This window comes from Loxodonta africana, chromosome 7 (assembly GCF_030014295.1).
Source record: "Loxodonta africana isolate mLoxAfr1 chromosome 7, mLoxAfr1.hap2, whole genome shotgun sequence".
NCBI classification, from domain to species: domain Eukaryota; kingdom Metazoa; phylum Chordata; class Mammalia; order Proboscidea; family Elephantidae; genus Loxodonta; species Loxodonta africana.
The window spans coordinates 16,323,869-16,347,360 of NC_087348.1; the positions used below are offsets into that span (position 1 = coordinate 16,323,869).

The 23,492-nt window shown below is 39.0% G+C and overlaps 2 protein-coding genes across 2 annotated transcripts; both read left to right on the top strand.

Moving 5' to 3' along the window:
- Positions 1–6,883: 6,883 nt before the first annotated feature.
- On the top strand, positions 6,884–8,111 carry LOC100672004 (olfactory receptor 5A1-like). Its single transcript, XM_003422765.3, has one exon. The coding sequence runs from the start codon at positions 6,884–6,886 to the stop codon at positions 7,826–7,828; it is 945 nt and encodes a 314-aa protein (XP_003422813.1). The 3' UTR covers positions 7,829–8,111.
- Positions 8,112–22,041: 13,930 nt separating this feature from the next.
- LOC135232020 (olfactory receptor 5A1-like) lies at positions 22,042–22,995 on the top strand. Its single transcript, XM_064289296.1, has one exon. It carries the CDS (start codon positions 22,042–22,044, stop codon positions 22,993–22,995), a length of 954 nt encoding a protein of 317 aa, XP_064145366.1.
- Positions 22,996–23,492: the final 497 nt, after the last annotated feature.

A 23,492-nucleotide genomic window follows, 5' to 3' on the forward strand; every position in this document is an offset into this window, starting at 1 on the left:
TGTTCCTGGACAAAACTCTTCAGATTTTGTTTCCTGATCTAGTTTAACATGCCTGTCTGTCTATGGGAAGGTTTGTTTTGGTAATTTTAATTTTAGACATCTGTGGACACAGGCTTTGCAGTAGTTACTGTCTGTTTTAGTCATCTAGTGCTGCTGTAACAGAAAAAACTACAAGTGGATAGCTTTAGCAAAGAGAAATTTACTCTCTCATAGTCTAGTAGGCTACAAGTCCAAATTCAGGGCATCAGTTCCAGGAGAAGGCTTTCTGTCTTGTCGGCTCTGGAAAAGGTCCTTGTCATCATTCTTTCCCTGGTCAAGGAGATTCTCAGGTGTAGGAACTCTGTATCCAAAGGACGAGTTCCGCTCCTGTTATTGTTTTCTTGGTGGTGTGAGGTCCCCCGTCTCTCTGCTTGCTTTTCTTTTTATCTCAAAAGAGATTTGCTTAAGACACTGTCTGACCTTGCAGAACTCATCAATATACCTGCTGCTAATCCAACTAATTAACATCATAGTGATAGGATTTATAACAGTAAAATCTCATCAAAAGACAAAATGGTAGATAATCACGCAATTTTGGGAATCATGGGCTAACCAAGTTGACACATATTTTGGGGGGACACAAGTCAATCTATGACCCTGCCTTTTTTTTTTTTTTTTTTTTAAGGGCCGAGTTTTCTGTGCCCCTGAGTTATCTACATATTGCAAACACTTCAATGCCTTTTCATTTCTTCTTCCTGAGAGAGACTAAATTCTCCTCCAGTTTGTCTCATTTCCTTGACAGTCGGGGGGTGTTACTGCTTTTCTGTTCTTTTACTGAAAGGATACCTATGTGAAGAGACATGACGATTGTTTTATTGATGGTGTTTTCCAGTATGTTGATTGTCTTGTTTGTACAGTAATGCCTTTGAAATAAGTTCTGCCATTCTAGAGTCGTTTTGTGAGAAATTCATACAAAGAATACACAAGGGCCTTCTTGGATCCATAAATTCCTGCTCATGTCTAGTTCGTGATTACCCACGGGATATTGTGTCTTTCTCTGTCTCATGCTACATATCATCTCTTTTCTTGTATTGTGTCTTTACGGGCACATTTCTTGCCTACCTTCCTGGGCTTTGGCTCACTTTCTGTCTCCTTTGCATCCTCTGAGACACAAAATATAGTGCTTTGAGCCTGAGAGTTGTTTAGAAATAAGGCTAATGATGCAATTGATACAGTTTTGAGAGACAGTGGAATGTAGTTATTAAAGATGGGGCTCTGTAGCTAGAGGGCCTGGACTTGAATCCCAGTTCTCCTCTTTGTAGGATGGGTGACATGTGCCTGATTACCACTGTGAGTTACACTGTCTCTTCATCTGTAAAATAGGAGAAATTAGAATACATATCATGTAGGGTTGTTGGACAAATAAAACATAAAAAGATTCAGAATAACACCGGGAAATTAATAAGCACTTACTGATCATATTTGGAACTAAAAAATTATAGGCATATCAAACAAGCTTGTGGTTTTAGAAAAAATATCTAAGGAATAAACTGGGGTAATGAAGACTTTCTTGTAAATATTGTTTTTTTTAATTATTTCTTGAAATATTGTGGATTATGTGGTCAGGGAAAACACGAAGAAGGCTAGATAACTCAGCCAATGAGAAAGTAAAGAAATTCTTCAAAGTACAGAAAAGACAAGAAAGCACTAATCTAAGGAGCTCATAAGGTAGGGCTGGCATTTTCCCAGTTTGTTGTTAGGTGCTGTTGAGTCAGTTCCAACTCACAGCAACCCTATGTACAACAGAATGAAACTCTGCCGGGTCCTGTGCCATCCTCAAAGTCTTGCTATGTTACAGCCACTTTGTCAAACCATCTCATTGAGAGTCTTCCTCTTTTTCCCAGACCCTTTACTTAACCATGCGACATGTCCTCCAGGGACTAGTTCCTTCTGATAATATTTCCAAAGTACATAAGACAAGGTCTCATCATTCTCCTTTCTAAGGAGCATTCTGGCTGTACTTCTTCCAAGACAGATTTGTTCATTTTTCTGGCGGTCCATGACATATTCAATATTCTTTGCAAGCACCATAATTCAAAGGCTTTAATTCTTCTTCAGTGTTCCTTATTCATTGTCCGACTTCTGCATGAATATGAGGCGATTGAATACACCATGGCTTGGGACACCTTAGTCTTCAAGGTGACATCTCTCCTTTTTAACACTTTAAAGAGATCTTTTTGTAGCAGATTTGCTCATTGTAAGACATCATTTGATATCTTGACTGCTGCTTGCATGGCCGTTGATTGTAGATCCAAGTAAAACAACATCCTTAACAACTTCAATCTTTTCTCCATTTATCATGATGCTGCTTATTGGTCCATTTGTGAGGACTTCTGTTTTCTTTATACTGAAGGCTGTAGTCTTTGATATCCATCAGAAAGTGCTTCAAGTCCTCTTCACTTTCAGAAAGCAAGGTTGTGTCATCTGTGTACTGCAGATTGTCAATGAATCTTCCTCATTGTTCTTCATAAAGTCTCATTTTTTGGATTATTTGCTCAACATGCAGATTGAATGAGTATGGTGAAAGTGTACAATCCTGGTGCACATCTTTCCTGTTTTTAAATCACGGAATATCTCCTTTTTCTGTTCAAAAGACTGCCACCTGATCTATAGACATGTTCTGCATGAGCACAATTACTTGTTCCGGAATTTGCATTCTTCACAATGCTAGCTACAATTTGTTATAATCCACACAGTTGAACACCTTTACATGGTCAACAAAACACAGGTAAATATCTTTCTGATTTTCTTCTGCTTTCACCCAAGATCCATCTGATATCAGCAATGATATCACTTGTTCCATGTGCTTTTTTGAATCTGGCTTAAATTTCTGGCAGTTACCTGTTGATGTAGTACTGCATCCATTTTTGAATTATCTTCGGCAAAATTTTACTTCTGTGTGTTCATAATACTGTTTGATAATTTGCACACCCTGTTGAATCATCCCAATAGGAATGTATTGATCCTTGGTGGCCTAAGTGCTGAAATTTAACAAGCATGTGTGTGAGACATAGAAGGAAAAGGCAGTATGTGAGATTTGATTAGAGAAAATATTCCACCCTACTGAGAGCAGAGACTCCCATAGGATGACACTCTCAGAGATGAAAGAGAAAAACACCTTTCCTGCAGAGGGAGACAGTGATATGCACACCTCACTCAGCCTTAATTTGGGAAGAGCAAAGAGAAAAATTTCACTGATAATTCTGGTCTCCAAATTTGTATTCATGGAGACATGAAGCCTAAACCTTATCAGTGTTGTGGGCCCAAAACATCCCAAGTAAAAAGCTATGTTTAATGGTATTCTGGGCCAGGATTGCTATTAAGGTATGATACAGAAGTAATATAAATCATTTCTGAAGGAATGTATTTCAAAGTCGTTGTTCAAAGTTTCCCACAGGTGACATTCAAAGGAACATGAACTCATAATGTAAAGTCATTGAACAGACAAGTAAACAGGGCCCATGAACAACAGTCAGCAATAACAAATTATACAGTCAGACCCACAAAGATACAGATATTTATATTATTCAATAATAATTTTAAATACATATATTTAATATGTTTAAATGATAGAATCTTTGAGACTACAATGAGGAAACAAGATACTTTTAATTTCTGCCAGGCATATCTGAGAAAAGATCAAAATGGAACCTTTAGAAGAGAAAAAAAATTATTTGATTGAGATCTAAAACTCAATGAATGGGTTAAACAGCCAATTAACACAGCTTAAAATTGAATGAATGAGCTGAAGGACATATCTATAAAAATTAACAAGAACACAGTGTAGAATTACAAAGAAACGGATCTTTCAAAGTTGGGAACAATATGAGAATATCTAACATACATCCAAGTGAGATTCCAAAGAGATATATAAGACAAAATTGAAGGAGAAACAATATTCAGAATACTGTTTAGTAGGCAACACACTGGCCTAATACCATATTTAATGAATGAATGTTTGAGGAAGCTGTGCGGTCTTCATGACCGCAAGGAGAACATCAGTATGTATCATAGATGCTCGATAAATCTCTTTGTTGTCTTGGGTTGTTAGTGATGATGATGTACATAATGATGACAAATATGACCTTCTGTTCATTTTCCAGAAGATTTTACCACCATTCAGTCTGTCTGAGAGGGACAACTCCTAAGTCTGGATAGTAAATACGTTGTCTATCTGCTACCACTCTCCCTTTATTTACTAATATCGGATGTCTCGGCTTTCTTTTCTAATTAATTCCTTCATTCCCTCATAATCCTTCTGAAAACAGGGTACCAGAGAGCCACAACCCATCTGATTTAGAGAAATGGGCTTTTTAACCTTACTTCCCTAGTCAAGACCTTATAGTCCCATAGGGATTTTCTCTTTTCTTCATTTTGGTGACTGAGAAATGATTGGAGAGAAGGAAAGTATTTTGAACAGCTAATGTTGGCAAATATTTCTACTTCATAGAAATGTTTTATTCCATTAATACCACAGTCTTTCTCTATGATAATTTCAAAGATGCCTACTTTCTACCCTTATACATAACTCCCAGGCTACATTTGACAGCTGTTTCCTATATTTATTTATTTTTCTTTTCCTTTTTTTGTGTTTTTTTTTTTATTGTACTTTAGATGAAGATTTAGAGAACAAATTAGTTACTCAGCAAACAGTACACACATTGTTCTATGACATTGGTTAACAACCCCTCTACAGGTCAACACTCTCCTTCTTAACCCTGGGTTCCATATTACCAGCCTTCCTGTTCCCTCCTGCCTTCCAGTCCCTGCCCCAGGGCTAGTGAGCCCCTTTGGTCTTGTTTTCTTCCATGGGCCTGTTCAATCTTTGGCTGAAGGGTGAACCTCAGGAGTGGACTCATTACTGAACTGAAAGGGTGTTCGTGGGCCATACTCTCAGTGTTTTTCCAGTCTTTGTCAGGCCAGCAAGTCTGGTCTTTCTTTTTGAGTTAGAATTTTATTCTACATTTTTCTCTAGCTCTGTCTGGAACTCTCTACTGTGATCCCTGTCGGAGCAGTCAGTGGTGGTAGCTGGGTACCATCTCATTGTTCTGGACTCCGTCTGGTGGAGGGCGTGGTAGATGTGGTCCATTAGTCCTTTGGACTAATCTTTCCCTTCTGTCTTTAGTTTTCTTCATTCTTCCTTGGTCTCAAAGGGGTGAGACCAGTGGAGTATCCTAGATGGCTGCTCACGGGCTTTTAAGACCCTAGACACTACTTTCCAAAGTAGAATGTAGAACATATTCTTTATAAGCTATGTTATGCCAATTGAGCTAGATGTTCCCCGAGATCATGTTCCTCACAGCCCAAAGCCTAGCAATTTGGTCCCTCAGGGAATTTGGATGTGTCTATGGAGCATGGAGCATCCATGACCTTGCCTTGTACAGGTTGTGCTGGCTTTCCCAATATAGTGCACTGTCTTACCCTACACCAAAGTTTCCACTTATCTATTGTCTATTAAGTGTTTTTCCAATCCACCCCTCTCCTCCCTCAAAATCATCAAAGATTGTTTCTTTTTGTATGTAAACCTTTTCATGAATTTATATAGTAGTGGTCTCATAGAATATTTGTCCTTTTGTGATCGATTTATTTCACTACCCTTATACACAACTCCCAGGCTACATTTGACAGTTGTTTCCTATATTTAAAATAATTCATAATTTTCCTTCTAATTTAGGTTGATCTGAATAAAAATATGTTTTTCTTGGGGGGGTGTTTTAGTGATACTGTAGAGAAAGCAACAGTTATAACTTCTTGAAGGAGACCTGTAGATCTTGATGCAAAAATATTCTTTAGGTTAGTTACCATTTGTTTGAAGACTTGCTTCTGTGTTTCTCTGGACTGACTCCAATGTGAAGGAGAGGAAAAAAAAATTCCTAAGTCTTTCCCAGAGTTTCCAATCCTCATGCCTATTGTCTAAGCATGAATCTTACAAAAGCTCAAGTAGTTTCCCTGTAGGAGAAGTCTCTGAACTGGGAACCACAAATAGACTTCAGAGTGATTGCAAATTCCAAAATTCTCCAAGTAAAGGTGGTAAGTAGTTGTATTTTGCTGGAGAGAGGAACCTGAGTTTCCACAGATTTTTAAAGGACACTAAGACAATCAATAGTCCCTGTGCTAGAAAATCAAACTCTGAAGTATTTCTGATTTGAGGAAAGGGAGTTTCTCAGCTCTGTGAACCTTGTATAACTTCATTTCATAGGCGGCTTCCTAGAGTCACGAATTTGGTTATGTCACATCCATTTCCAAGCTCCTGTTGCTTCTGATTTACTCTTCTCACCATCCTGCTACATGACTCTTACATCTCTCCAGGTATCATAAAAGCAAAAAGGGTATTCCAGAATTGTCAAAGTGCCTCATTACAGATTAATGAAAGGCCAGTTCTCAAGGATATTTTAAAGAGTACCTACCCAGGATCCTTTTTGTGAATATTCAGGAGCTTCTCCAATCATTAAGTTAATGCAGAGCAATGTCCAGTAAATTTTTTCTGTTTAGCCATATAAAGAAATTGCACTATTTCCCTTATCTGGCCTATCTCCAAGTCTCATAATTTGGAAAATCTGCCATGGGAAAACATGAAATGAAGACATTTTAGGAGAAAATGGACTAGTGATGCCCACTGAATGCCTTTTGTCCCCAAAGAAAAAATGATGACATATAGCCAAGAAGATTTTTCAGTTAAGGTTGATGATTGTATAGGAAAGGAGATTACACTCAACATTGATATTTTAATGGTGTAAAATTATTCTGATGCACGACTAAACAAATGATATGTTCTTTTTTGGGAATAAAGCTATTTCCTTCTCTCATCTTTTCTTCAGCAGATGACATCGAGCAGGTCCATGGGATGGAATGGAACCACACCTCTGTGGCCGTGTTTGTTCTTCTGGGACTCTCAGATGAAAAGGAGCTACAGCTCATCCTCTTTCCAATATTCCTAGGGATCTACCTTGTTACCCTTCTCTGGAATCTGGGTCTCATCTTCCTAATTAGAATGGACTTCTGCCTGCACACAACCATGTACTTTTTTCTCTGTTTCCTGTCATTTATAGATGTCTGCTATTCTTCTTCCATCAGCCCAAGGATGCTTTCAGACTTCCTAAAAAATGAAAAAATGATTTCCTTCATTGCCTGTGCCACTCAGTATTTTGTTGCAGCCTGGATGGCTCTGGCTGAGTCCTGCCTACTGGCCACCATGGCCTATGACCAATATGTGGCCATCGGCAACCCATTACAATACTCAGCTAGCATGGTACCTGACCTCTGTGGGAAGATGGTTGCTGGGGCCTATGTGAGTGGTTTTCTTAGCAGTTTGTCTCAAACAATCTCTTGCTTTCAACTTTACTACTGTGGGCCAAATGTCATTCAACATTTCTTCTGTGACTTACCTCAGGTTATTTCCTTGTCTTGCTCCAATCCCTTCATCGCCCAAATGACCCTTCTCGTGGTAGCTATTGTTGTTGGACTTGGTTCTTTGCTTGTTATCCTCTTAGCCTATGGTTTCATTGCAATTTCCATCCTGAAAATATCCTCAGGCAAAGGTCGTGCCAAGGCCTTCAATACCTGTGCCTCCCACCTGGCAGCTGTGGCACTGTATTATGGCACAACTCTCTCTGTGTACTTATGTCCCAAGTCTACTCAGTTCATGACGCAGGACAAGGTGCTATCAATGTTTTATGTCATCATCATTCCCATTTTAAACCCTCTGATATATTGTCTGAGGAACAAGGAGATCAAAGAGGCCCTCAAGAGGCTTATAAAGAGAGTAGTAGCTTTATGTCAGTCAGAATAATATTTGGGCAGGTATCATTACCGTATAAGGTAGATGGAGGTGAAAATGTGTAAGTGGCATTTTGCATGTCACAGGAATAACTAGACAGCAAGAAGTAACAACTTTCCTTCCTTATTTCTTGGGGCCATCAGGCTTAGCTGCCATCAAGAAGTAATCTAACCCAGTGATGTTATATAAAGTTTAAAAAGCCAGTTTCCATTATTAGAACACAGGTAGATAAAAGCCTAAAAGGTGATTGTGCTTTGAGAGAAGTGTTGGTAGATACTATATGTACAGAAATGGCAAGGATCCATGACATCCATGCTCTTTCCTTCACAAATTTTCTTCATTTCTATTATTTATTATTAATTTTTCAACATTTATATGTTAAATAATAACAATAAAACAAAACAATATTAATAATGCATAAAATTAAATATTAAAAAATTAAATATAAGTAAAATTAAAAATAATTTTTATTTATTTATTTAGTTTATTGTGCTTTCGGTGAAAGTTTACAGTTCAAGTTAGTTTCTCATACAAAAATTTATAACACCCTAGTTGCTCTCACTATAGTGCGACAGTATACTCCTCCTTTTCACCCAGGTTTCCTGTGTCCATTCAACCAGCTCCTGTCTGTTCCTGCCCTCTCATCTCTCCTCCAGACAGGAGCTGCCCATTTAGTCTCATGTACGTACTTGAGCTAAGCAGCAACTCTTTATGAGTATCATTTTATGTCTTCTAGTCCAGCCTTATCTTCTTCTGAAGAGCTGGTTTCCAGAATGGTTTTAGTTTTGGTCTAACAGAGAGTCTAGGTGCCATGTCTTCCGGGGTCCCTCCAGTCTCATTCAGACCATTAAGTCTGGTCTTTTTAAGAGAATTTGAGTTCTGCACCACATTTTTCTCCTGCTCTGTCAGTGACTCTCTGTCGTGTTCCCTGTCAGGGCTGTCTTAGTCATAGCTGAGCACCATCTAGTTCTTCTGGCCTCAGGATGATGGAATTTCTGATTTATGTGGGCCTTTCTGTCTTTTGAGCCCTATTTTCCTTGTGTCTTTGGTGTTCTTCATTTTCCTTTGCTCCAGGTGGGTTGAGACCAATTGATTCATCTTAAATGGCTGCTTGCTAGCTTTTAAGGCCCTAGACACCACTCACCAAAGTGGAATGCAGAACATTTTCTTAATAAACTTTGTTTATGCCAATTGACCTAGATGTCTCCTGAAACCATGGTGCCCAGAACCCCACCACTGCTACTCTGTCCTTCAAAGTGTTTGCTTGTGTTCAGGAAACTTCTTAGCTTTTGATTTAGTCCAGTTGTGCTGACTTCCCCTGTTCTGTGTGTTGTCCTTCCCTTCACCTAAAATAATTCTTGTCTATTAACCTTGGAGGCATAGTGGTTAAGAGCTAGGGCTGCTAACTAAAAGTCAGCAGTTCAAATTCACCAGGCACTCCTTGGAAACCGAATGGGGCAGTTCTATTCTGTCCAGTAGGGTTGCTATTAGTCGGAATTGACTAGATTACAAAGGGTTCAGTTTTTTCTTAGGATCTAGTTAGTGAATACCACTCTCCCTCCCTCCCCGCCGTCATAACCATCAATGGATGTTCCCTTCCATGTTTAAACCTTTTCTTCAGTCCTTATAATAGTGGTCTCATACAATATTTGTCTTTTGCAACTAATTTCAGTCAGCATAATGTCTTCCAGTTTCGTCCATGTTGTAAGACGTTTTCCGGATTTATTTTTGCTCTATATTGTTGTGTAGTGTTCGGTTGTGCAAATATACCATAATTTGTTTATCCATTCATCTGTTGATGGGCACCTAGATTGTTTCCATCTTTTTGCTCTTGAGAACAGTGCTGCAATGAACATGAGTGTGTATATATCTACTGGTGTGCCAGTTTTCATTTCTCTAGGGTATATTCCAATGAGTGGGATTGCTGGATCATATGGTACTTCTATTTGCAGCTTTTTTAAGGAAGTGCCAAATCTATTTCCAAAGTGGTTTTACCATACATTCCCACCAACTCTTGTAAGTGTTCCGTCTTTCCACAACCCGTCCAACATTTATTATTTTGTGTTTATTGGATTAATGCTAGCCTTGTTGGAATGAAATGGTATGTGTTTTAGTTTTAATTTGCATTTCTCTAATGGTTAATGACCAGGAGCATTTCCTCATGTATTTGTGAGCTGCTTGAATGTCTTCTTGGTGAAGCGTCTGTTCATATCCTTTGCCCAATTTTTAATTGGATTATTTGTCTTTTTGTTGTAGACATGTTGGATTTTCCTGTAGGTTTTAGAGATTAGGCCTTTGTTGGATTTGTTGTACCCAGATTTTTTTCCCAGCTTGTAGTTTCCCTTTTCCTCTTTTGGCGAAATCTTTTGATGAGCGTAAGTATATAATTTTTAGAAGATCTCAGTTATCGAGCTTATTTTCTGATGTTTGTGTATTGTTAGTTATGCTTTGTATCCTGTTAACACCATGTATTAGGGCCTCTAGTGTTTATCCTATTTTTTCGTCTATGACCTTTATAGTTTTGGGTTTTATATTTAGGTCTTTGATCTATTATGAATTAGTTTTTGTGTATGATGTGAGGCATGTATCCTATTTCATTTTTTTGCACATGGACATCATGTTTGCTTTGTATTTGTAGATTGTTTTGGGTAGAATTGATATTTCACAATGTTGATCTACCTATCCATGATCATATTACATTTTTCCATTTATGTGGGTCTTGTTTGGTTTCTCGAAGTAGTGTTTTATACTTTCCTTTGTATAGGTCTTTTACATCTCTGGTTAGATTTATTCCTAAGAGTTTTATTTTTTTTAGGGGCTATTATAAATGGTATTGTTTTCCTGATTTCCTTTTCATTCTTCTTTTTTTCTTTGGTGTATAGGAATTTGACTGATTTTTTGTGTGTTTATCTTGTATCCTGCTATTCTGCTAAGTCTTTCTACTAGTTCCAGTAGTTTTCTTGTGGAGTCTTTTGGGTATTGCATTTACAGTGTCATTTCATCCTCACATAGGGACAGTTTTACTTCTTCCTTATCAGTTTGGATGCCCTTCATTTCTTTTTCTTGTCTTACTGCTCTAGCTAGAACTTCCAGCACATTGTTAAGTAGGAGTGGTGATAAAGGGCATCCTTGTGTCTTGTTCCTGTTCTCAAGGGGAATGATTTCAGCTTCTCTCCATTAAGAATGATGTTGGCTCTTGGTTTTGTATATTTGTCCTTTGTTTTGTTGAGAAATTTCCCTTCTGTACCTATTTTATTGAGAGTTTTTTGAGGAATGGGTGTTGGACATTGTCAAATGCCTTTTTTGCGTCAATTGAAATGATCATGGGATTCTTTAATTTTATTTATGTGGTCGATTACATTGTTTGATTTTCTAATGTTGAACCATCCTTGCACACCTGGTATGAATTCCACTTTGCCCTGGTGTATTATTTTTTGACATAATGTTGAATTCTGTTGGCTAAAATTTTGTTGAGAATTTTTGCATCTACATTCATGAGAGATATTGGTCTTTAATTTTCATTTTTTGAGATGTCTTTGCTGGTCTTAATATAAGGGTTATGCTGGTTTCATAGAACAAATTCAAAAACGTTCCTTCCTTTTCTAAGTTCTGAAATAGTTTGAGTAGTACTGGTGTAAATTCTTCTCTGAATGTTTGGTAGAATTCTCCATCTGGGAAAGGGCTTTTTTGGGGGGGGAGTTTTTTTTTTTTAATTACCTTTTCAATCTCTTCTCTTGTTATTTGTTTGTCCAAATTTTCAACTTCAGTTTGTTTTAGTTTGGGTAGGTAGTGTTTTTCTAGAAATTTGTCCTTTTCCTCTAGGTTTTCAAATGTGTTGGAGTACTATTTTTCATAGCATTCTTTTATGATCCTTTTATTTCAGTTGGGCCTCTTGTGATATCATCCATCTCATTTCTTATTTTTGTCCTCTCCTGTTTTTTCTTTTATCAATTTGGCCAGTGGTTTGTCGATTTCGTTGATCTTTTCAAAGAATCGTCTTTTGGTTTTGTTGATCTTTTCTATTGTTTTTCTATTCTTTATTTCATCTCTGATGTTTATTATTTCCTTTCTTTTCGTGGCTGTTGGCTTCTTTTGCTGTTCTTTTTCTATTTGATCCGGTTGTGTAGCTAATGTTCTGATTTTGTCCCTTTCTTCTTTTTTGATGTGTGCATTTATTCCTATAAATTGACTTCTGAGCTGTGTCTTTGCAGTGTCCCAAAGGTTTCTGTAAGATGTGTTTTCATTCTTGTTTGTTTCTAGGAATTTTTTAATTCCATCTTTGATTTTTTCTATTACCCAATGGTTTTTAAGCAGGGGATTATTCAGTTTGCATGTATTTGATTTTTTTTCCTTCTTCTTGCTGTTATTAATTACTACTTTTAGGGTGTTGTCATCAGAGAAGATGTCTTTTATTATCTCAATGTTTTGGATCTCATTGGTGATTACTTTGCAGCTTAAGATGTGATCTACTCTGGAGAACGTTACATGTGCATTAGAAAAGAATGTGTACTTTGCAGCTGTTGGGTGGAGTGTTATATCTATCAGGTCAAGTTGTTTGATTGTGGCCTTTAGATCTTCTGTATCTTTTTTGAATTTCTTTCTAGACATTCTGTCCTTTACTGAGAGTAGTGTGTTGAAGTCTCCTACTAATGTGGAAGTATCAGTTTCTCTTTTCAGTGTTGTTAGAGTTTATGTATTTTGGAGCCCTGTCATTGGGTGTGTAAATATTATGATTATGTCTTCATGATGTATTGTCCCTTTAATCATTAGATAATGCCCTTCTTTGTCTTTTATGGCAGATTTTGTTTTAAAATCTGTGTTATTTGAGATTAGTATTGCCATTCTTGCTCCTTTTTGGTATCTGTTTGCTTTATATATGTTTTTCCATCCTTTCATTTTAAATAAATTTGTGTCTTTGTTTCTAAGGCATGTCTCCTGTAGACAGCATATTGTTGGGTCCTTTTTTTTTTATCCATTCAGTCACTGTGTCTTTATAGGTGCATTTAAGCCATTTACATTCAATGTGATTATTGATAGGTGTTAGTTCATTGCTGTCATTTTGTAGTGTTTTTTTTTGTTGTTGTTGTGGTTCTCACATTTTATTTGTTTCTCTAGTCTCCTGTGCTGAATTCATTTTGTTTTTGGATTTTCGTGTGTGTGTGTGTGTTTCATTTTTGTAGATTTTGTATTTATGGCGTCTTTATGTTTTTCTTCTTTCTTTTGGTGAGTAGATTTGTTAACTTTCGTTGCGTTTACTGTGAAATTTACCCCATCTTCCTACGTTTACACCAGTCTTTCACTACTTGGTAATGCCTTGACTGCCCCTCCATTTGGAAGTTCTATACCTACACCATTTATTTATTCCCTTTTTAATTGATCTGATGCTGTTGTCATTTACAGATTGACCTCTCTGATTCCCTGTCATAAGTCTTTTAGTTTTGTTTTATTCTTGAGTGTTTATTGTCTACGTTGGTATCTAGCTGATAGTATCTTACATGCTAGTTTCAGGTTGTTGTTTGATGTTGTTAGTTCTCTAAAAGAAGGGCTGCCTTTACTAATTCTTGTTAAGTTTGTTTTGGTTTTTACACATTCCCTTAGTTCCCGTTTATCTGGAGAAGTCTTATTTTTTCCATCATATTTGAGTTAGAGTTTTGCAGGGTATATCATTCTTGGTTGGCGGTTTTTTTCTTTCAAGGATTTATATATGTCATCCATTGCCTTCTCCCTGCATGGTTTCTGCCAAATAATCAGAGCTTAGTTTTACTGTTTCCTCTTTGTATGTGACTTTTCATTTTTTCTGAGCTGCTCTCAGGATTTTTTCTTTGTCTTTGGTTTTAGGGAGTGTGATTATGGTATGCTTGGTGTTTTTCATTTGAGCTATCTATCCTACATGGGGTTTGTTGAGCTTCTTGGATAGCTGGCTTTTCATCTTTCGCAATATTAGTCAAGTATTCTGTTAGCAAATCTTCAATGATCCTCTCTTTGCTTTCTGTTTTCTCCCCCTTTTCTGGAACTCTGATCACTTGCAAATTTTTGCTTTTGATTGTATTCTGCATAGTTCTCACATTTTTTCATTTTTCTTCATTCTTTCTCTGATTTTTTCCTGAAACAACGTGGTATCCATGAATTTGTCTTCAATTTTCCTGATCTTGTGTCTTCCATTGTTTCAAATTTGCTCCCAAAGCCTACTATTGCACTGTCCATTTCTGAAATTTTGTTGATTATCTTTTAGGTCTAATGGCTGTGTTGGTATGATTTTTAGTTTTTTATTTATTGTCACGTATTATTCCTATATTGTATTCCTGATTCTCCTATTGTTTTGTCTGTCTTTTCCATGATGTTGTCTGTTTTTTTCCTTATCTCTGTCTACATTTTCCTTCATCTATGGAAAAACCCTGAATATTAGAGTTCTGAATTCCCTATCAGGTAGTTCCAGTGCCTTTTCTTCCAGTAGAAGGTCATCTGATGTTTTATTTTGGTCACTTTCTGGAGCCATCTTCTCCCATTTTTGAAATATGTCTTGGCATCATTTGCTGTCTTCAGGACATTCAGGAATTATTTTCTTCATTTACCGATTGTAGATTTGATTCTTATCCTGTTTTTTTGTTTTATTTGATCATATCTGTGCAAGTGGTCTGTGTGTGTGTTTTTTCTTGCTCACCTGTGGGCACGATAGTTTTCACCACCTGGTCCAAGTGAGTAGGGCCAGTTGCTCAGCTATGTCACAGCAGGGTGGATCCAGTGGAGGTGAAACCATGGGGATGGTAGTTTGGTGTATGAACTGGGGGTGATGGGGTGGTGCTGGGGGCAGTGCAGGGCTGAGTCCTGGGTACTGTGTCGGTACCATTCAGGGGGTGTGGCACTTGGCACATGGTGCAGATAAGCAGAAGTTAAAGGAGAGGATGTGATCTGTAGAGGTAAGTGGGTGGGTGAAAGAAGAGAAAGAAGAGAGAAACAAAAGCAAAAAAGGCAAAATGAAGTGAAAAAATAAAAAGAAAAAAGTAATAAAATGGCAGTGAAGTAGAATTCAGTCAGTGTGGGTGGGGCTGATGCAGGGAGCCCTTGTGCTGGTGATTCTCTAGCCAAGCGTTGTGGCTTGCCCTGTCAAGAAGCAACATTCGTGGCACATAGGGCTAGACAGTTGGGAGAAAGGACATGAAAGAGAAGAAAGCAAGAGAAGAAACCAACAATCAAGCAATCAAATCAAAAAACAAAAAGAACAACAAAGATTTATAGTGGTGGGTGTGCAGTCCGTTGGGGTTGAGGTGGAATAATGAGGTGGTGGTGACCAGCTCTCTCTCTCAGCAGGGGGCATAGCAGAGCCTGTCAAGAAGGGGCAGAGGCAGTGAAGGGCCTAGGTGGGAGGGAGAAGGGGAAAGATACAGAAAAATATAAAATATGGTGCTGAGGAAGGTGGCTTATGGGGTCAGTGCAGATCTGGGGAAGCCGTGTGCCAGAGGCTCTCTAGCTGAGCAGTACAGTACAGCCCACCAAGAATTTGGGGATGGTGTTGCACCGGGCTGGATGATGGGACAGAAGAAAGGAAGGAAGGGAGAGGGAGAGCAGAAGCAATTGGATCAAAATAACAACAACAACAAATGGAACAAAAAAGATTAAAAAAAAAAGCAACCAACCAAACAATAAATAAAATGGCCCTAAGGGAGCCAGTCGATGTTGGCTGTGCAGACCCGGGGGAGCTGAACGCATTGACTCTCCAGCCAAGTTGTGCAGCATGGCCCCTCCAGGAGGGGTGGGGCTGATTCACAAGACTGGGTGGGCTGAAGAAAGGAGAGGAACGATAGGAGAGAGACAGAGAGAGAGAAAGAAAAAAAAAAAAAAAGAGCAAAGCAAGCACCAAAAAATCACAACCTGTCAAGAAGGGAAGGGGACGGCATGCTGGACTAGCTGGTTGGGAGAAAGGTAAGGAAAGAAGGAAGAGAGAGAAGCAACACAGAAGGCCAGAAAAACCCTGTCAAAAGCAAACAGCCAGAAAAAGAATAAAGCAAATGAACCAAAAAATCACAGGCCATTGAGAAGGAGAAGGGATGGTACACAGGGCCAGCTGGGTGGAAGAAAGAGAAGGAAGGAAGGGAGAGAGAAAAAAGTAGCAAAAAAAGCCCCCTTCCCAAATATTAAAAAAAAACACACACACACACACACACAAGTAAACAGCAACAACAACAAAAAGAACAAAGCAAACAAACCAAAAAAAATCACAGCCTGTTTAGAAGGGGAGGGGATGGCACATAGTGTTAGAGAAGCAACCAAAAAAAGTAAAAAAAAAAATATATATATATATATGTATGTATAAAGTAAACAAATACAAACCAAAACAAACTAACAAAACAATAGGGCTGGTGGGACTGGCTGGTGGGAGCAGGGCAGACCACAGAAGCAGTTAGCTAGTTCAACAGCCATGGCTGGTTGGCAAGCAGTGGGGTCTGCTTAGAAGGAAGAAATGTAAAAAAAAAAAAAAAACAAAACTATAGGGGGTAAGAAAATGTGTATTCTTGGTTACTGGATGCTCTGTCTCCTATTGGGAGCTCCATCAACTTGCATTTCCATACTCCCTGTCTGAGTTCTTTGGCAAATGCAGCCCGAGATGGCAAATCCAGCCACTTTAGCTGGAATGGACCCCCACTCCATAGCTCTCCTGGTTCTCTGTTCTCTGTCAGTTTTTACACTATTCGGTGCTGGATTCTTTATTCCCTCGTTTGGTACTTAGGATTTCAGGATTGACATTTATATCTGTTTTACTTAGGTTTTTGGGTCTTTGCTGCAGAGGGACAGTATGGTATTTCTGTCTGTAGACGTGTTGGTGCCACCTCTCTTGTTTGGTTTCTTGACTGCCACTTCCATGGGCATTGATTGTGGATCCAAGTAAAATGAAGTCATTGACAACTTGAATATTTTCTGCATTTATCATAATGTTTATTGATCCAGCTGTGAATTTTTTTTTCATTTATGTTGTGGTTCAGTCCATATTGAAGCCTGTAGTTTTTAATCCTTGTCAGTAAGTGCTTCAAGTCCTCCTCACTTTCAGCAAACAAAATTGTAGTTTGCTAATGAGTCTTCCTCCAATTCTGATGTGTTCTTCATGCAGTCCAGCTTCCTAGATTATTTGCTGACCATACAGACTGAATAAGTATGGTGAAAGGATACAACCCTGACACACACCTTTCCTGACTTTAAACCATGAGGTATTCCCTTGTTCTGTTCGAACAGCTGCCTCTTGGTCTATGTACAGGTTCCTCACGAGCACAGTTAAGTGCACTGGAATTCTCATTCTTCGAAATGTTATGCAGAATTTGTTCTAATCCCCACAGTTGAATGTCTTTGCATAGTCAATAAAACACAGGTAAACTTCTGATAGTCTCCTATTTTAGCCATGATCCATCAGACATCAGCAATGACATCACTCATTCAACATCCTCTTTTGAATCAGCCTGAATTTCTGGCAGTTCCCTATGAGTATAGTGCTGGAAACACTTTTTAATGATTTTCAGCATAACTTTACTTGTGTGTGATATTAATGACATCGTTTGATAATTTCCACATCCTGTTGGATCACTTTTCTTTGGAATGGGCAGAAATATGGCTCTCTTCCAGTCTCTTGGCCAGGCAGCTGTCTTCCATATTTCTTGGCATAGACAAGTGAGCACCTCCGGTGCTGCATCTTTTTGTTGACACATCTCAATTGGTTCTTTTTCAATTACTGGAGACTTGTTTTTCACCAATGCCTTCAGTGCAGCTCAATTTCTTCCTTCGAGACCATCTGTTCTATATCATATGCTACCTCCTGAAATGTTTGAATGTCGACCAGTTCTTTTTGGTATTGTAGCTCTGTGGATTCTTTCCATCTTCTCTTGATCGTTCTTGCATTGTTCCATATTTTCCCAGTAAACTCTTTAATATTCCAACACAAGGCTTGAATTTTTTCCTTGGTTCTTTTAGGTTGAGAAATACTGAGTGTGTCCTGCCCTTCTAACTCCAGGTCTTTGCAAATATCGTTAAAATACTTTACTTAGTCTTCTCGAGCCTCCCTTTGAAATCCTTCTGTTTAGTTTCAAGGTATTTTCTCAAAGAAAAAAACAGAGCTTGAAAACAACATGACATGGGCTTCATTCCCTTTAGTGCCTTGGGGCCACGAATAAAAAATTCCTCTTGAACAAATGTGAGAGAAGATAGAGAGGTGGGATGGAGGGAGGCAGAAGGTTACCTCATTTTGTGTTTTGAGAACATTGAATGCTATTTACCTCTTCTAAGTGTCGTACACATTTTTCCCAACTTTTTTTTTTCCCCTTATCTCCAACCCTCTTCATATGTTCATTTTCTCTTCTCCCTCTCCATCTCCTACACTGTTACTTAACCCAATCTGATGGACCCATGGGAGAGAAGAAGAGTGGTGTTTAGTTTCTTTTTTCCTACTCTAAGTATTGGAAGTATTGGTAAGATTTCCCAAATATGATCCAGTCCATGTATTCCCACTGAAAATTAACAACTTGCTTCCAAATGGAGACTCCATATACTGCAGAAAGTCTGATTCACAGTTGCTGGGTGTTTGCTTCTTCCTGGTGTCTTTCCAAAACAAATCTCTGGTGAATGTACCTATGCTGTGGTGACAAAATTTATTTCACAAATAACAGGGTTGGAAATGACCTATATATTAGCCCCATGACTCTTCCTTGGCAATAAAGGCATAATCAGAAAGGAAGTTTCCTTGATATCAAAATGTCTCAAGAGATTAACACCCTGAAGGAAGATCTTGGAGCCTAAGCAAGGGACCAATTAACAAGCTTGGTCTCCCTTCTATCACCAAGGAGGGTGGTTATTTACATCTCACTTGGTTTTAATTGCCCCTTCTTTGTTGTACATTGTGCTCTCAAATTCTTTCTTAAATATTATGGGGAGGTTCTTAAGCATTTAAGGCCGTCTTCTTCCATAGCTGGATCATTTCTGAAGGATGCGGCTAACAATAGGCTTTGTGCTCATCTCAGAGTACTGATGAACTGGGAAGCTCTCAGATGCTATAAGTTGAAATTTCTGCTCACCATTTCTGAATACCTGGGTACACCACAAAGTAAAAGGAGTTGGATCACGGGAGAGGAATACTTTTCAGAACTCTTAGGTGAGTCACTTAGGGAATGTCAAGGGCTTAGGATACAGGTACAATTCACAGGTTTAGAAATAACTCAGCTTCAGTGTCCTCAAAGTCACAAGAGACCATCTTCCATGGTGGCACTTTTAGCCTGAAAACAAACCTGTAGAAGGATAGCATAAAACTTAGGCTGTGTCAATGTACTTTAGCATAAAGTAGGGGGTGGAAAAACTCTGGCTCATTTCATTAGTGTTTGAAATAAGTGGGAAAACACAGACCCAAAAGATTAGTTGTGGATTATTTTCGAGGCACCTCTAGTGCCCGATATGTTCCATTTTTTAAGTGAAGTTTAAACAGTCCACAGGTGACTTTGTGAGGGGTAGGATTCCTGAGTGTGTGGATCCAACACAGCTTTTGATTAACATTTCAATTTCTAGCAGAAGCGAGGGACCGTTATTCAAGAATAAAGGTAATACTTGGTCTTCTGACAGATAACTTGCCCTCATTATTCCTTACTGACAAACCTCTTCAGAATTTGTTTTCTAACCTACCTACATGCTAAACTTCTTCAAAACCAACTGATCCCCATAAGAGCTAGATACAAAAGGGTTGTTGTTAGTTGCTGTCGAGTCAATTCCAACTCATGGTGTCTTCATATGTTACAGGGTAGAACTATTGCATAGCTTTTTTTTTGCTATAATTTTAGTGGAAGCAGATCACCCAAGCTTTGTCTTCCATGGTACTGCTAAGTCGATTTCAAATGATGATCTTTGGTTTAGCAGTCAAATGCAAATTACTTGTGCCACCAAAACCAAATGACACCCATTGCCGCAGAGTTGACTCTGACTCATAGCGATCTTATATGACAGAGTAGAACTACCCCAGAGGGTTTCCAAGTAGCAGTGGTAGATTCAAACTGCCAACATTTTGGTTAGCAGCTGAGCTCTTAACCACTGTGCCACCAGGGCTCCTTTAAACCAATTGCTGTTGAGTCAATGCTGACTCATAGTGACCCCAACTTTTGCAGAATAGAACTTCTCCATAGAGTTTTCAAGGCTGGGACCTTTCAAAAGCACATCACCAGGCCTTTTTCCTGAGGTGCCTCTGAGTATATTTGAAACACCAACCTTTCCGTTAAAAGTAGGTCACTTAAGCATTTGCACTACCCAAATGTTAGAAAATGCTGCTGCCGAAATGTCTTAAAGAAAAGAAATACGTCAAAGAGACAACTTTTTCACTTGCTAAGAAATTTCAGATGTAGGAACACCTGGGAAGGAGGAATATGTTATGCCATAAATGGTGTGAGAAAGAGCTGAAGAAAGAGAGACAAGACCAACTTTCCCAACATAAGCATTATTCAAGACAAAAGAAGAAAACCAGGGGCCTTCACTTTATGCTACAGTGTAGGGACACAGCCTACATTTTTATAAAACTAAAAATGAGGTTGGATTACAAATTAACAAATCTGCATGGGTAGAAAAATAAAGTGACAAAAGGTGTCTCTAAGTTTAACAATGGCATCAGTGGTTTAACTTGGCTGTCTGCGTATGATAGGATTTGCTGAGGTAATCTTGCCTTTTAGGCATCTGTGGATACAATCTCTGTGGTGGTTACCATCTCAAGGTTGAGATTTGCCTGTTGCTCAGTTACACCAGCACGTATTCCAAAACATTTTAACACCTCCTTGTTTCCTTCTAAAAGACACTGAATCTCTTCCAGTTTGACTTATTTCTTGGCAGTCAGTCAGTGTTATGCCTTTTCTGTCCATGTACTGGAAGGATAGCTATGTGAAGAGATATGATGATTGTGTTATTGATGTCTCAGCTTCCCAATGTGCATGCCCATTGCCCAAGCATGACCCTTACATAATTCCGATTCACTCTCCCCTTAGGAGAGTTCTCTGACCTGGTAACCATCAACAGACTTCAGGGTAACTGCGAATCCAAAAAAACTGTACGCAGGGTTGGTAAGTGGTTGTATTTTGCTGAGCAGAGGATCCAGAGTCTCCATCAGATTTTCAAAGAGAAACAAAGAAAGCATTAAACACGGTCTTCGACACTCTAACTCTGAAGTTTTCCCGAGGCAGGAAAGAAAACGCTGCACCTGAAAGAAAGAGAGCTTCATGATTCTTCCAACCTTGTCTCACATCACTTCTCAGGAGCCTTCCTATGATCATCAAATTGGTTAAACCGCTCCATTTCCAAGCTCTTGCTTCTGAGCCAGTGATTCTTCCCACCCTTCTGTTACATTGTAAGAGCAGAAAGACTGCTACAAGGTCATCAGTCCTTTCTGACTATGGGATAATTGAGTGCTAGTTCTCAAAGGGGAAACCCCAGTGGCATAGTGGTTAAGCGCTACGGCTGCTAACCAAAGGGTCAGCAGTTTGCATCAGCCAGGTGCTTCTTGGAAGCTATATGGGGCAGCTCTACTCTGTCTTATAGGGTCTCCATGAGTCAGAATCGACTAGACGGCACTGGGTTTGGTGTTTTTTGGTTTTTAGTTTTCAAGGAGATTTTAAAGAGCATCTCCTCTAGCATCCTGACCTGATATATTTTGCACATGAACTTCTGCAAGCATCTAGTTAACGGCAGAGCCTTGCCTGGGCAGAATCTTTCTGTTTCACCACTATTTTCTTAATTTGACCTTACTTGAAAGACTCGCATATTTGCTAAATCTGGCGGGGGAGAACATTATATTAAGACATTTTAGGAGATGATGGACTAATGATGGCCATTTACTGCCTCTTGTCCGAAAACCTAACAATAATATGTATTCAAGAGGATTTTTCAGTTAAAGGTGATTGCACATAAAAAACAAAAACCAAACCCAGTGCCGTCGATTCGATTCCGACTCATGGCGACCCTATAGGACAGAGTAGAACTGCCCCATAGAGTTTCTAAGGAGCACCTGGCGGATTCGAACTGCCGACCTTTTGGTTGGCAGCCGTAGCACTTAACCACTACGCCACCAGGTTTCCATGGTGATTGTACATGGACGTCATAAAATTACTCAAGATGGATGATTTACGGTTGTACAATTATCAGGCCACATGACTAAAAAATAGTGTTGCTTTTTTCTTTTGGGGGGGAAATAAAGCCATTTCCTTCTTTCATCTCTTCTTCAGCAGATGGCAGCAAACAGGCCCGTGGAATGGAATGGAAACCACTCCTCTGTAACCATGTTTGTTCTCCGGGGTCTCTCAGATGAGAAAGAGCTACAGCTCCTCCTCTTTCCAATATTCCTAGGGACCTACCTGGTGACTCTCATCTGGAACCTGGGTCTCATCCTCCTCATCAGGATGGACTCCCAGCTGCACACACCCATGTACTTTTTTCTCAGTTTCCTGTCATTTATAGACATCTGCTATTCTTCTTCAGTCAGCCCAAGGATGCTTTCAGACTTCTTAAAAGATGAAAAAACGATCTCCTTCATTGCCTGTGCCATTCAATATTTTGTTGTGGCCTGGATGGGTCTGGCTGAGTGCTGCCTCTTGGCCGCCATGGCCTATGACCGATATGTGGCCATTGGCAGCCCTCTGCAGTACTCAGCCATCATGGCTCCTGGCCTCTGTGGGAAGATGGTCGCTGGGGTCTATGTGAGTGGTTTCCTTAGTAGTTTATCTCAAACAGTCTCTTGCTTTCATCTCTACTACTGTGGTCCAAATCTCATTCAACATTTCTTCTGTGACTTTCCTGCAATTATTCCCTTGTCTTGTTCCAATCCCTTCATCAGCCAAATAATTCTTCTTCTGGCAGCCATTTTTATTGTGTTTGGTTCTTTGCTTGTTACCCTCTTGTCCTATGGTTTCATCACAGCTTCCATCCTGAAAATATCCTCTGGAAAAGGTAGTGCTAAGGCTTTCAATACCTGTGCTTCCCACTTGGCAGCTGTGACACTCCTCTTTGGCACAGCCCTTTCTGTGTACATGCGTCCCAGCTCTAGTCAGTCCATGAAGCAGGACAAGGTGCTTTCAGTCTTCTATGTCATCCTTATCCCCATGTTGAACCCTCTGATCTATAGCCTGAGGAACAAGGAGATCAAAGCTGCCCTCAAGAGGTTAATAAAGAGAACAATTTATTAAAATTAGTAAGAGTAATATTTGGGAAGGTATTAGTGTTCCCTCAGGAAGGATGGAGGTAAGAATGTATAAGTCACCATTTTCAGACAACAGGAATAACTAGGCTGCAAGAAGAAGTGAAAACGTGATTTTCTTGTTTCCTGGTACCATCATGCTTAGGTGCCACCAACAAGTGATCTGTCTGGGACAGTGATGACAATGTTGAATGTAGTTTAAAAAGCCAGTTTCCATGATCAGAACTCAGATAGATAAAAGCCTAAAATATAACTGTGCTTTGAGAAGAGAACTGCTGATAGATATTATTTGCATAGAAATGATAAAAACCCAAGACACCACATTGCCTGTTGTTTCCTTCACAGGTTTTATTTATTTCTTTTGAATTGTTTAACTTTTATTGATATTCCAATAAAATGAAATAATATGATAAGACAGATATGTGGCAAATAAAACATTTATAAAGGAACACTTTTTAACTTTGGTCCCAAATGGAGAGAGAAAGA